We start from the raw sequence: 15,189 nt of genomic DNA on the forward strand, positions 1-15,189 counted from the left end.
TCCATTACATCTCTCCCATTGTCTTTTATAGGAGGGACTACAGGATTCAGCAAGCCTTCCCCGCATGCTGGTACTTGGAGAACCATAAGTACCAGCATGCAGGGCCTTAAGGGTTTTACTTGTACCTACAGGCCCTCTGTAAAATAAATATTTAAAAAACACAAGACACATACTAGAGATGAGCGCCGGAAATTTTTCGGGTTTTGTGTTTTGGTTTTGGGTTCGGTTCCGCGGCCGTGTTTTGGGTTCGACCGCGTTTTGGCAAAACCTCACCGAATTTTTTTTGTCGGATTCGGGTGTGTTTTGGATTCGGGTGTTTTTTTCCTAAAAAACAGCTTAAATCATAGAATTTGGCGGTCATTTTGATCCCAAAGTATTATTAACCTCAAAAAACATAATTTCCACTCATTTTCAGTCTATTCTGAATACCTCACACCTCACAATATTATTTTTAGTCCTAAAATTTGCACCGAGGTCGCTGTGTGAGTAAGATAAGCGACCCTAGTGGCCGACACAAACACCGGGCCCATCTAGGAGTGGCACTGCAGTGTCACGCAGGATGGCCCTTCCAAAAAACCCTCCCCAAACAGCACATGACGCAAAGAAAAAAAGAGGCGCAATGAGGTAGCTGTGTGAGTAAGATTAGCGACCCTAGTGGCCGACACAAACACCGGGCCCATCTAGGAGTGGCACTGCAGTGTCACGCAGGATGTCCCTTCCAAAAAACCCTCCCCAAACAGCACATGACGCAAAGAAAAAAAGAGGCGCAATGAGGTAGCTGTGTGAGTAAGATAAGCGACCCTAGTGGCCGACACAAACACCGGGCCCATCTAGGAGTGGCAGCAGCTTCAGCACGAGGTGGAAGTGGATCTTGATCTTTCCCTAATTTTGGAACCTCAACATTTTTGTTCTCCATATTTTAATAGGCACAACTAAAAGGCACCTCAGGTAAACAATGGAGATGGATGGATTGGATACTAGTATACAATTATGGACGGGCTGCCGAGTGCCGACACAGAGGTAGCCACAGCCGTGAACTACCGCACTGTACTGTGTCTGCTGCTAATATATAGACTGGTTGATAAAGAGATAGTATACTCGTAACTAGTATGTATGTATAAAGAAAGAAAAAAAAACCACGGTTAGGTGGTATATACAATTATGGACGGGCTGCCGAGTGCCGACACAGAGGTAGCCACAGCCGTGAACTACCGCACTGTACTGTGTCTGCTGCTAATATAGACTGGTTGATAAAGAGATAGTATACTCGTAACTAGTATGTATGTATAAAGAAAGAAAAAAAAACCACGGTTAGGTGGTATATACAATTATGGACGGGCTGCCGAGTGCCGACACAGAGGTAGCCACAGCCGTGAACTACCGCACTGTACTGTGTCTGCTGCTAATATAGACTGGTTGATAAAGAGATAGTATACTCGTAACTAGTATGTATGTATAAAGAAAGAAAAAAAAACCACGGTTAGGTGGTATATACAATTATGGACGGGCTGCCGAGTGCCGACACAGAGGTAGCCACAGCCGTGAACTACCGCACTGTACTGTGTCTGCTGCTAATATAGACTGGTTGATAAAGAGATAGTATACTCGTAACTAGTATGTATGTATAAAGAAAGAAAAAAAAACCACGGTTAGGTGGTATATACAATTATGGACGGGCTGCCGAGTGCCGACACAGAGGTAGCCACAGCCGTGAACTACCGCACTGTACTGTGTCTGCTGCTAATATAGACTGGTTGATAAAGAGATAGTATACTCGTAACTAGTATGACTATAAAGAAAGAAAAAAAAACCACGGTTAGGTGGTATATACAATTATGGACGGGCTGCCGAGTGCCGACACAGAGGTAGCCACAGCCGTGAACTACCGCACTGTACTGTGTCTGCTGCTAATATAGACTGGTTGATAAAGAGATAGTATACTCGTAACTAGTATGTATGTATAAAGAAAGAAAAAAAAACCACGGTTAGGTGGTATATACAATTATGGACGGGCTGCCGAGTGCCGACACAGAGGTAGCCACAGCCGTGAACTACCGCACTGTACTGTGTCTGCTGCTAATATAGACTGGTTGATAAAGAGATAGTATACTCGTAACTAGTATGTATGTATAAAGAAAGAAAAAAAAACCACGGTTAGGTGGTATATACAATTATGGACGGGCTGCCGAGTGCCGACACAGAGGTAGCCACAGCCGTGAACTACCGCACTGTACTGTGTCTGCTGCTAATATATAGACTGGTTGATAAAGAGATAGTATACTCGTAACTAGTATGTATGTATAAAGAAAGAAAGAAAAACCACGGTTAGGTGGTATATACAATTATGGACGGGCTGCCGAGTGCCGACACAGAGGTAGCCACAGCCGTGAACTACCGCACTGTACTGTGTCTGCTGCTAATATAGACTGGTTGATAAAGAGATAGTATACTCGTAACTAGTATGTATGTATAAAGAAAGAAAAAAAAACCACGGTTAGGTGGTATATACAATTATGGACGGGCTGCCGAGTGCCGACACAGAGGTAGCCACAGCCGTGAACTACCGCACTGTACTGTGTCTGCTGCTAATATAGACTGGTTGATAAAGAGATAGTATACTCGTAACTAGTATGTATGTATAAAAGAAAAAAAAACCACGGTTAGGTGGTATATACAATTATGGACGGGCTGCCGAGTGCCGACACAGAGGTAGCCACAGCCGTGAACTACCGCACTGTACTGTGTCTGCTGCTAATATAGACTGGTTGATAAAGAGATAGTATACTCGTAACTAGTATGTATGTATAAAGAAAGAAAAAAAAACCACGGTTAGGTGGTATATACAATTATGGACGGGCTGCCGAGTGCCGACACAGAGGTAGCCACAGCCGTGAACTACCGCACTGTACTGTGTCTGCTGCTAATATATAGACTGGTTGATAAAGAGATAGTATACTCGTAACTAGTATGACTATAAAGAAAGAAAAAAAAACCACGGTTAGGTGGTATATACAATTATGGACGGGCTGCCGAGTGCCGACACAGAGGTAGCCACAGCCGTGAACTACCGCACTGTACTGTGTCTGCTGCTAATATAGACTGGTTGATAAAGAGATAGTATACTACTAATATTATATATACTGGTGGTCAGGTCACTGGTCACTAGTCACACTGGCAGTGGCACTCCTGCAGCAAAAGTGTGCACTGTTTAATTTTAATATAATATTATGTACTCCTGGCTCCTGCTATAACCTATAACTGGCACTGCAGTGCTCCCCAGTCTCCCCCACAATTATAAGCTGTGTGAGCTGAGCACAGTCAGATATATATATACATTGATGCAGCACACTGGGCTGAGCAGTGCACACAGATATGGTATGTGACTGAGTCACTGTGTGTATCGTTTTTTTCAGGCAGAGAACGGATATATTAAATAAAACAAACAACTGCACTGTCTGGTGGTCACTGTGGTCGTCAGTCACTAAACTCTGCACTCTCTTCTACAGTATCACAGCCTCAGGTCAATCTCTCTCTCTCTCTCTCAACCCTAATCTAAATGGAGAGGACGCCAGCCACGTCCTCTCCCTATCAATCTCAATGCACGTGTGAAAATGGCGGCGACGCGCGGCTCCTTATATAGAATCCGAGTCTCGCGAGAATCCGACAGCGTCATGATGACGTTCGGGCGCGCTCGGGTTAACCGAGCAAGGCGGGAGGATCCGAGTCTGCTCGGACCCGTGAAAAAAACATGAAGTTCGTGCGGGTTCGGATTCAGAGAAACCGAACCCGCTCATCTCTAACACATACACCATGATAGTATAACAGCCTTGCACACTCACACATACTTAACAACACTCCATGTCACCATTCGGTCTGCTGTTCCAGTAGCATCCAAGATACCTGTGAAACAACATTTTTTCCATGCTCACCTTTTCCTAGTGTAGATCATGTTCTCTTTAATCCCATTATTCACCCCAGGAGTTGAAAAAATAACAACCCAGATACCTGAATCAAGATGGACTGGGGAAGTGTATGTGTTCACACACGCAGTCTCTCTATGCAAATGACTGGGTCCTGCGTGACTCCGGTCATTGTAAGAGTCGCTAGCCAATCAGCAGGTGCCTCTGTAGGAGCAGTTAGAATGTCGCCAATGGGATTTTTAATGTAAACCTAAGCCTAACCCTAACTAATCTCCTAACTAATCTAACCCCCAATCTAAAATCCTATATCGAAATTCTGTCTGTCGCATTCACAATGTCAACATTCTGACAATGTTAACATTAAGTCAGTGTTAACATAATGGATGTAGACATCTGAACATGAAAACATTCTGACCATGTCGACATTATGCTGTCGATATTCACTTAGTAACTTCACTCTGCCCAGTGAAGCCCAGATGGAGCTGCCCCCTGCATGTGAGCACCCTCATGTATTTTCAGAAGAGCAGAGTGGGCAGTACGGCCATGATCCCCCACACCACAACCAGTGATGGGGAAAAAAACCTGCTATTTGCTATGTGTTCAGAGATGTACAGATCTGCCCCTGCTATATATTAGTGCTATCTGTTAATGCAAATTAGGGTTTGTAAAACTAGCTTGGTGCATAACCACCTGATCTCGTTGCTGCTACATATTAGCCTGTAAAAAGGAAGGTACAAAGTGTGACACTGTTGGCATATTGAGATTGTAGCTAAGTTATGACTTGGTACATTGGCATGTATATTTATCTGAGGCTTTCTGCTTTCTCCCAATGGATGTACAGATGTGTCCATGGTCAGCCTTGAAATTGATTGGGAAACAGTATGCTACATGTGTAAAATTTGTAATGTTTTGCATATTTGCATATACATAGAAGCAGCTCATCCAACATATGAACAAGGCGGAAAGAATATATGTTGTATTTATTCTAGTAAAAGTAATATACTGTATCATTACAGGGCAGTTATGGCGGGCTTGCTGCTTGCTGACAGGCCTTTTTTAACTAAAGCTCAAGAACGAAGAAAATGAAAAAGAGGATACATTGTCAAAGAGTGAGAGCATTGCCAAAAGAGAAGGATGAGAATGGCCCTGGTATGTGGAATAATTGAATAGAAACATTGGTTCCCACATCATTTAGTATGGATGTCATATACTATGAAGCAATAAATTCTAAGAAGATTAGAGGGAGGATTTCCAATTTCTAGCAATAAAAGGTTAATTGGGCACAGAGGTAATGGTGACCTGCTCCAGTAGGGCCACAATAACATTTCCAACATCGCTGGATCACAGGACACTTCAACCAAATATGAAGAAATGTGCCGACCATGCCATGGTTTCGTCATGATTAATTGGACGAGAGGTGGTAAAGCTGGCATATCTTGTCCGGAGCTATGTGTATATTTTACAGTAGTCATCACTGATTATAACATTGATGGAAGATTTGGCTGTCCTTTTTTTTTAATGACTGACCATCCCTCATTGTCCAACGCTGCCAGCCACTTCTCTCCCAGGCCTCTGTGTGTTGTTGTTTTTATTACACAAATCAATCTGATTTAGTGTAAGAAGATAGATTGTGGTGTTTTGGTGTGGTGTACTTTTTCCATGCCTTGCATCTTGTTTTTTTTCAAGCAACTACTAATGGTTCACATTTTGGTAAGTGTCCTGCAATTACCATGGCAACCACAGTCACATAACATATCACGTAGTGAGCAAAGAAACTTTGGCTCAGTAGCAGGAAAAGAGAAATAATAATGCCACTGTATAGGTCATTGGTACGCCCTCATCTAGAATACTGTGCTTAGTTCTGGAGGGCATATCTTCAGAAAGGTATACATACATTACAGCCTGTACAAACTTACCAGGAAAGACTAAAAGAACTTAATATGTACAGTTTGGAGCAGAGAAGGGCACATGCTAAAAAAGGAAGGAAGCAGGTACAGGGGAAACGTAAGGCAAAATCACTTTACAGAAAGGGTAGTGGATAGGTGGAATAGCCTCCCATCAGAGGTAGTAGAGTCTAGGATAGTATAGAAATGTAAACATGCTTGGAATAGACATAAGAATATCTTTACAAAGAACTAAGGCTCAGATAGGACTGAGGATACCAAAAGGTAAAAAAGGTGCAGACTTGAAGTGCCAAGTGGTTCTTATCTGCAGTCAATTTCCATGTTTCTATGTACATTAATGCTCCACTTGACAACATGCTCATTCACTCCACAATCAATTTACATTTATGCATGGAGATGAGCTTTAACCATGTATAGGTTCTGTACGTGTAATTCCAGATGATAAACTCTCTCACACAGATAGATTTTGCAAAGGGAAAAGTTTATAGAGGATATTCTACAAAAATCACCAGAAGCACAAAACTTGCTTTGTAAAGAGAAGAGAGTAATGGGCCCTACACACAGCGCGATCCGCCGCCGAGCTACCCGACAGCGGATACAGCCGACGGGCGACCCGGCGGCGCGCGGGTGGGGGGGGGGGCAGTGACGAGGGGAGTGAAGTTACTTCACTACCCCCTTCACCCAGCTCCATAGCAGTGCAGGCAAATATGGACGAGATCGTCCATATTGGCCTGCATGCACAAGCGACGGGGCACCAGTGATGAACGAGCGCGGGGCTGCGCATCGTTCATCGCTGGTGCCTCCACACTCAAAGATATGAACGGTATCTCGTTCATATCTTTCATTACTATCGCGCAGTGTGTAGGGCCCTTATGTGAGATTGCACACTTTGACCCCACAATACTTAGTTTATGTTTAAGAATCTATATTTTTAATATACCAGACTGTGATCTTCAGAAGGTTTGTATGTGGTTAAGTGCATGGTACAATAAAAATCTATCTCAGCAAGGTTTCTGGTTGTATCTCTGCAATAAAAAATGCTGGAATGCAGTTTTTACCTACAGAAATTAAAGATGAATATGAATTGCTACGGGAATTATTGTAACACATTTTGAACCACTTGGAATATAAGTGGCATTAATGAGCGCTGCATTTCACATAAAGTAGCTGACTGCCTGTAAATACTTATGCATATTTACACTGGGTTTTCCATTATTTTCAATTACAATTCCATATTAATTGATTTATCTACAAGCTAACCATTTCTCAAACAGTTCATTGCAATGTGAAACATTCAGTTAACATGATGCAATATGAAGAAAGAAGTGGTGTTGAATAATTAAAGGGTCTACATATTTTATGAAATGGCTTGCTTGCATTAGAAGAACTGGTTAACAGCTGCGCACTCCTTTGAAGGGAACTTAAAAGTGCAGAGACGACAAGAGATTGCAAATCACAGCATTAGGAATTACATAGTTTTGTCACATTAATATGCAAACGGCTTTCTGTTTAATTAAGAATTATGGCAATCCAGTGACAGAAGAAGGAAATAACATTTACTTAGTCCACACATTTATCAAAAGGCAACCTACAGTAATAATAATAATAATAATAATAATAATAATAATTTTATTTATATCGCGCTCTTTCTCCAATAGGACTAAAGGCGCTTAACAGATACATAGCATAATATAGTACAGAAAATAATGAAGTACATTTTCATAAAATACAGAAGCATGAAGATACTAAAAGGGACATTATGGAAATGCTTGAGTAAACAGAAAAGTCTTGAGTCTACTTTTGAAGGATTCTATAGTTGGGGCCTCTCGCACTGTGCGGGGAAGTGAGTTCCATAGAGTCGGAGCCGCATGACTAAAAGCTCGACCCCCAGATGAATTACGGTAGATTCTAGGTACTGCTAAAAGTCCTTCATCTACAGATCGCAGTAATCGAGTGGGGCCGTATGGGGTCAGAAGCTGTTTCAGGTACCTTGGGCCTTGGTCATGTAATGCTTTGAAACTCAGTAAGCCAATCTTGAAGATGATTCGCCATCTTACAGGCAGCCAGTGAAGGGAGTAGAGGATGGGTGTTATGTGGCTAGAACGGGGCTGGCTGGTTAACAGCCTGGCAGCTGTGTTTTGCACCAGCTGTAAGCGTTGCAATTCTTTTGCTGGTAGACCAAGGTAGAGGGCATTACAGTAGTCTAAACGAGATGATACAAATGCATGTATGACTTTTTGGCATATCATCTGAGGGAATTAAGTGCTTGATTCTGGCTATGTTCCTCAGGTGAAAGAATGAGGATTTGATTGTGGCTGATATCTGATGTTTAAGTGTCAAGCCACCATCCAGTAGGATGTAAAATGTTTGTTCCATTACAGCCAGTAACTGGAGTATCGAAACTTGCTGACGAGTTACAGTATTCTAGCAATGTGTGTTGCTATGGCAGTTTGGCTGGTGAAAATCCAAACTACTAGCGATGTATGGCAGTTTTAATCTCCATTAGGGCAAACTGCCTGGTAAAACCATAAGGTAATAATCTACACTGAGTAATAGCCCAGTATACAGTACTTGGCATCAAGACCAGTCTTCTAGGGGACCACAAGCAAACAACTGGCCCTGCAGCTAGCGATGCATGGCCTAATGCAAAGTGACATTAGGTCCCTCCAGGACCTGGACGGCAGTACCAGGAGTCCTAGTACTGCTGTCCAGTGGCTATCAGTGAACAAGTAAACACGAAACAAATAAATACCTAAATATAACACGTGGGGGAGATGTATTCCATTATGGGAGCACTATGGGGAGTATCTAATTAGCCACAGTAATGTACAATGACTAATTGGTTTGCTGGGGGCTATCCAATTAACCCAGATGCGGCGCGCTTCTCCACCCAATGCAGGCACTTATTGGGGATAATGCTTTGCGTGCCTGAGCATTATAAGTGCCCCCTAGACCAGCGATTAGGGCAGTGAAAATACATAGGGTCCATGGCTTTTCGCGAGACCTATGTATTTTCGCGCAAAAAAATGGGTAGGGTTATAAAAAATGCGAAAAACACCAATTTTTCTGGCCTGTGGCACTATTGTGGGTAATTGGATACCCCCTATGTGTTATTTATAATGAAACATTTTAACAATAATTACTATTTCCGTGGTACCCATCAGCCAGAGGAATAAGTACTATATAACATACTGTAGGCAGTACAGTGGCATAGGTTGGGCTTGCTTAGTATTACTGAGGTAATGAGTTCCATTCCTGAGCAAAGCCATATCAGTGCACAGTTTGTATGTCACCCCATGTTTGTGTGAGTTTCCTTCCACAATCCAAAAACATACTAGTAGGCTAATTGGCTTCTGACAAAAAATAACTCTTGTGTGTATGTGTGTCAGTGTGATAGGGAATACAGATTGTAAGCTCCACTGGGGCAGGAACTGTTGTGGATGACTCAATATTCTTTATGAAGTGCTGCATAATATGTGTGCACTATAGAAATAACTTAAGAAATACATACTGTACAATTCCCATGTTATAAAACAATTGTAAAAACTGTAGAAAAGCAATTCATAATTAAAATACATTTCTAGAATGAATAGGTTTTTCCACCAGATGTCATAACAAAACCAAATTAACTTTACAGATAAGTTGTTATACTGTAGCGTCAATGATTTTAAGTACTCCTAGGTTTAGAATGATACTGTGCGTATCAGAAACACATACATGTAGGCAAAGATCAAAATAGTAACCAACACCTATTAAAATTACAAAGTAGGGAAAACTGCTTAATTATATTATGTAATGTATATTATAAACCCCACATTCTAAACATAGAGACTTATAAACAGTTAAAGTAATTGTTAGATATGTCTTTTGTACGTACGTCAATATAGTTTCCATTTATATAGTCTGAACTGGATTCATCTTCAATGCTTTGTAGTCTCACTCTGGAATGGTCATCTGGAATTAATTCAAGGAGGATTATAACATAAACATGTCTGATGGACAGATATCACTATTTTTAGGATTTACACAATTGTGTTCAATGTGCTGAAGTGCTATAATGTATACCACAAAGGGTACAATTACATGGATGCAAGGGGTTCTTGATAAATAGTGATTCTTAATATAATAAATTATGGCTCTTAGCCTGATCAAGAAGCCCTTGAATCTATGTAATGGTACCCTTGGTAACCTTAGGAATACATGCACAACAGGCTGATAATCCTTTGATAATATAGCAAACCAAAATATGTGATGTTTAACAGATGCAAGAAATCTTACAATCAATATTAGGATACAAGAGGAAAACCTGCTGATACAAGGTATTTGAACAAGCTTGAACATATTATGAGTTTAGGATTATACTATGTTAGGTTGAAAATTGCACAACATTTTGGTTTCTGCCTGCTGTATGCACTTGTGTTGACTGTATGTGAACACTTTGGGGTCATTGGTATTATATTCAGTGATCCCTACTTGATTGCAATTGTAAAGCTGGGTACACACCAAAAGATTTATCTGTCCAATCTGACTGGATGGAACAAAATTCTGGCAATGTATCCTTGACTGTACTGAGTTTTAAAAACACCAGAAATAATGTGCAAATTTCTTGGGTATTGACATAGTTAATCAATATGAGGTAATAAAAATAACATCCCTACGAAGGGAATGAACAAGCTATTAAGCTAGCAGTGTTTTGCAGCTCATGGAGTATATTAGAATGGAATTTGCAAACGTATATGTTCACAGACTACCATAAAATCTGTCTGCTGAGCTAAATTACAATTTGCCTTGGTCAGGTGTTCTGTGCTAGCTACCTCTACTCATTGTAATAAATTACTTTTCATCCTGATGGCACAGTTCCTTACAGCATCCTTCGTTTGCATGGTGATAAGAGACAACCTAGTTCTAAATGTACCACAGGGCTTAATTATGCTCTAGTACCAAAAAGTCAACAATGTCAGCAAATGTCAAACAGTCTGCTGCTATACTGGAAATTACAGACTAATAGAAACATCTGTACGTCAGTAGTGCTATACTGCATTAACATTGAACATATGCGGCATGTTACATTACGGTATTCTGCATGGCGTGCCAGGCTGTGACTATTACAGAGCTACAGAGGCAGTTATATGTGCTCCTCTAACCAGAAATTCTGTGGCTGACATATAAAATAGAAACACCCGGTAGCCACAAGACACATGCCTCCAAACCTGTTATGGAAAAGTGAGCAGCACAATCTGAATGGTTGCCGGATCAGGTTGCCCAGTGGCCGTGGCGGCTATGGCTGTGAGTGAGGAGCTAGGGCTTTGTGAGCAGCTCTGCTGGGGGATGTGGGGCAGATGTATGAAACTGGGACATGAGGGGAAGTGTAACAGCACATGTTATGTGCACTGATATCGCCCCCCCCCCCCAATGTACTAATGCGCTGGCGTGTGCAAGGCACTGCTATCTTTTAAGTAGCACGCCGATATGCAGGGCAATGGAAGAACAGTCAGTTGCACTGACTGTTCCAACACCTACCGCTATCGATTTCGACAGCTGCAGGTGTTGTTGCCCATACACCACAGCCAGGGAAAGCTCTGTCACTGACTGCGGTGGATGACGACTCCGGGCTGCATGTGAGATCTTGCATAAGCAGCAAGAATTTGCACATGTGCACTGGAGTCGGTCGGAGGAGAGACACAGCACATCAGCACTAGGCTGATGCACTGTGTGCTCTAGCAGTAATCGCTGGAGGGGGAGTTTTCACTCCCTCACTTCATCATCTGAGTACATCTTGGCGCTGCTGCTTCGCCTCAGTAAAGAGGCGAAGCAGGAAGCGATATACGATATATGCAGGTATAAAACATTCACCCCTGTGTGAGCGGAGGAGGAGAGCAGAGCGGCAGTGGCAGCTATGTGAGGTACTCTGGCTGTGTGAGTGGAGATGCTGGGGGCTGTGTGAGGCAGCGGAGAGTGGCGGTGACTGTGTTTGTGAGGAAAATCGGTGCACGCAATGTGCCTACTCTTCTCTACTAGAAAGTTGGAAGGTATGATGTATGACATTCAAAGGCATGTTGTCATACTAGGGCTAATTCTCTGCCAACCTCACCATTTTCTTTGGTCATGCCTACAGTACATAGGGCCACTTTTGTTAATTTTCCCAGGACTACTTAAATTTCTCTATCCACCACTGTATCTATCAGTCTATCTATATGTGTAATATATGTGTGTATATATATATATATATATATATATACACATATATATACACTGCTCAAAAAAATAAAGGGAACACTAAAATAACACATCCTAGATCTGAATGAATGAAATATTCTTATTAAATACTTTGTTCTTTACATAGTTGAATGTGCTGACAACAAAATCACACAAAAATTATCAGTGGAAATCAAATTTATTAACCCATGGAGGTCTGGATTTGGAGTCACGCTCAAAATTAAAGTGGAAAAACATACTACAGGCTGATCCAACTTTGATGTAATGTCCTTAAAACAAGTCAAAATGAGGCTCAGTAGTGTGTGTGGCCTCCATGTGCCTGTATGACCTCCCTACAATGCCTGGGCATGCTCCTGATGAGGTGGCGGATGGTCTCCTGAGGGATCTCCTCCCAGACCTGGACTAAAGCATCCGCCAACTCCCGGACAGTATGTGGTGCAACGCCACGTTGGTGGATGGAGCGAGACATGATGTCCCAGATGTGCTCAATTAGATTCAGGTCTGGGGAACGGGCGGGCCAGTCCATAGTATCAATGCCTTCGTCTTGCAGGAACTGCTGACACACTCCAGCCACATGAGGTCTAGCATTGTCTTGCATTAGGAGGAACCCAGGGCCAACCGCACCAGCATATGGTCTCACAAGGGATCTGAGGATCTCATCTCGGTACCTAATGGCAGTCAGGTTACCTCTGGCGAGCACATGGAGGGCTGTGCGGCCCCCAAAGTAATGTCACCCCACACCATTACTGACCCACTGCCAAACCGGTCATGCTGGAGGATGTTGCAGGCAGCAGAACGTTCTCCTTGGCGTCTCCAGAGTCTGTCATGTCTGTCACATGTGCTCAGTGAGAACCTGCTTTCATCTGTGAAGAGCACAGGGTGCCAGTGGCGAATTTGCCAATCTTGGTGTTCTCTGGCAAATGCCAAACGTCCTGCACGGTGTTGGGCTGTAAGCACAACCCCCACCTGTGGACGTCGGGCCCTCATACCACCCTCATGGAGTCTGTTTCTGATCGTTTGAGTAGACACATGCACATTTGTGGCTTGCTGGAGGTCATTTTGCAGGGCTCTGGCAGTGCTCCTCCTGTTCCTCCTTGCACAAAGCCGGAGGTAGCGGTCCTGCTGCTGGCCTCCTCCACGTCTCCTGATGTACTGGCCTGTCTCCTGGTAGCGCCTCCATGCTCTGGACACTACGCTGACCGACACAGCAAACCACCTTGCCACAGCTCGCATTGATGTGCCATCCTGGATGAGCTGCACTACCTGAGCCACTTGTGTGGGTTGTAGACTCCGTCTCATGCTACCACTAGAGTGAAAGCACCGCCAGCTTTCAAAAGTGACCAAAACATCAGCCAGAAAGCATAGGAGCTGAGAAGTGGTCTGTGGTCACCACCTGCAGAACAACTCCTTTATTGGGGGTGTCTTGCTAATTGCCTATAATTCCCACCTGTTGTCTATTCCATTTGCACAACAGCATGTGAAATTGATTGTCAATCAATGTTGCTTCCTAAGTGGACAGTTTGATTTCACAGAAGTGTGATTGACTTGGAGTTACATTGTGTTGTTTAAGTGTTCCCTTTATTTTTTTGAGCAGTGTGTATGTATATATATATATATATATATATATATATATATATATATATATATATACACACACAGTGGGGCCAAAAAGTATTTGGACAGCCACCGATTGTGCAAGTTGACCCACTTAAAAAGATGAGAGAGGTCTGTAATTTCCATCATAGGTACACTTCAACTGTGAGAGACAGAATCTGGAAAAAAACAAACAGGAAATCACATTGTATGATTTTTAAACAATTTACTTGTATATTCTTGTGGAAAATAAATATCTGAACACCTACCAAGCAGCAAGATTTCTGGCTCTCACAGACCTGTTACTTCTTCTTTAAGAAGCTCCACTCGTTACCTGTATTAATGGCACCTGTTTGAACTGGTTATCTGTATAAAAGACACCTGTCCACACCCTCAAACAGTCAGACTGCTACCTCTCCACCATGGCCAAGATCATAGATCTGTCTAAGGTCACCAGGGACAAAATTGTAGAGCTGCACAAGACTGGGATGAGCTACTCGACAATAGGCAAGCAGCTTGGTGAGAAGAGATCAACTGTTGGTGCAATTTTTAAAAAATTGAAGAAATACAAGATCACTGACAATCTCCCTCGACTGGGGCTCCATGCAAGATCTCACCTCGTGGGGTATCAATGATCTTGAGAACGGTGAGGAATCAGCCTAGAACTACACGGGGGGACCTGGTCAATGACCTCAAGAGAGCTGGGACCACAGTCACAAAGGTTACCATTAGTAACACACTACGTCATCATGGATTGAAATCCTGCAGCGCCCGAAAGGTCTCCCTGCTTAAGCCATCACATGTCCAGGCCCGTCTAAAGTTTGCCAGTGACCATCTGGATGATCCAGAGGAGGAATGGGAGAAAGTAATGTGTTCAGATGAGATCAAATTCAAACTTTTTGGTATGAACTCCACTTGCCATGTTTTGAGGGAGAAGAATGATGAATGGCATCCCAAGAACACCATACCCACTGTGAAGCATAGGGGTAGAAACATCATGCTTTGGGGCTGCTTTTCTGCAAAGGGGACAGGATGACTGATCTGTATTAAGGAGAGGATGAACGGAGCCATGTATCGTGAGATTTTGGGCAAAAACCTCTTTCCCTCAGTAAGAGCATTGAAGATGGAATGTGGCTGGGTTTTCCAGCATGACAAGGACCCCACACACCGCCCGGGCAACTAAGGAGTGGCTCCGTAAGAAGCATTTCAAGGTCCTGGAGTGGCCTAGCCAGTCTCCAGACCTCAACCCAATAGAAAATCTGTGGAGGGAGTTGAAAGTCCATGTTGCCCGGCAACAGCCCCAAAACATGACAGATCTAGAGAAGATCTGCATGGAAGAGTGGGCCAAAATATCTGCTACAGTGTGTGTAAACTTGGTCAAGAACTACAGGAAACGTTTGACCTCTGTAATTGGCAACTGAGGTTATATTACAAAGTATTGAGTTAAACTTTTTGATTGTCCAAATATTTATTTTCCGCAAGAATATACAAATAAATTGTTTAAAAATCATACAATGAGATTTCCTGATTTTTTTTTTTCAGATTCTGTCTCTTAC

The 15,189-nt window shown here is 42.7% G+C and overlaps 1 protein-coding gene across 14 annotated transcripts in view; it reads right to left on the reverse strand.

Annotated features, from left to right (window-relative positions):
- PTPRM (protein tyrosine phosphatase receptor type M) overlaps positions 1-15,189 on the reverse strand; it is a 1,209,695-nt gene that overhangs the window by 167,416 nt on the left and 1,027,090 nt on the right. For all 14 annotated transcript variants that reach the window (XM_063923506.1, XM_063923503.1, XM_063923501.1 and 11 more), the window contains one exon: positions 9,702-9,778. In XM_063923506.1, the coding sequence (XP_063779576.1) occupies positions 9,702-9,778 (77 nt within the window). The remainder of the gene's footprint in view (positions 1-9,701; positions 9,779-15,189) is intronic.

Source organism: Pseudophryne corroboree, chromosome 5 (assembly GCF_028390025.1).
Source record: "Pseudophryne corroboree isolate aPseCor3 chromosome 5, aPseCor3.hap2, whole genome shotgun sequence".
NCBI classification, from domain to species: Eukaryota; Metazoa; Chordata; class Amphibia; order Anura; family Myobatrachidae; genus Pseudophryne; species Pseudophryne corroboree.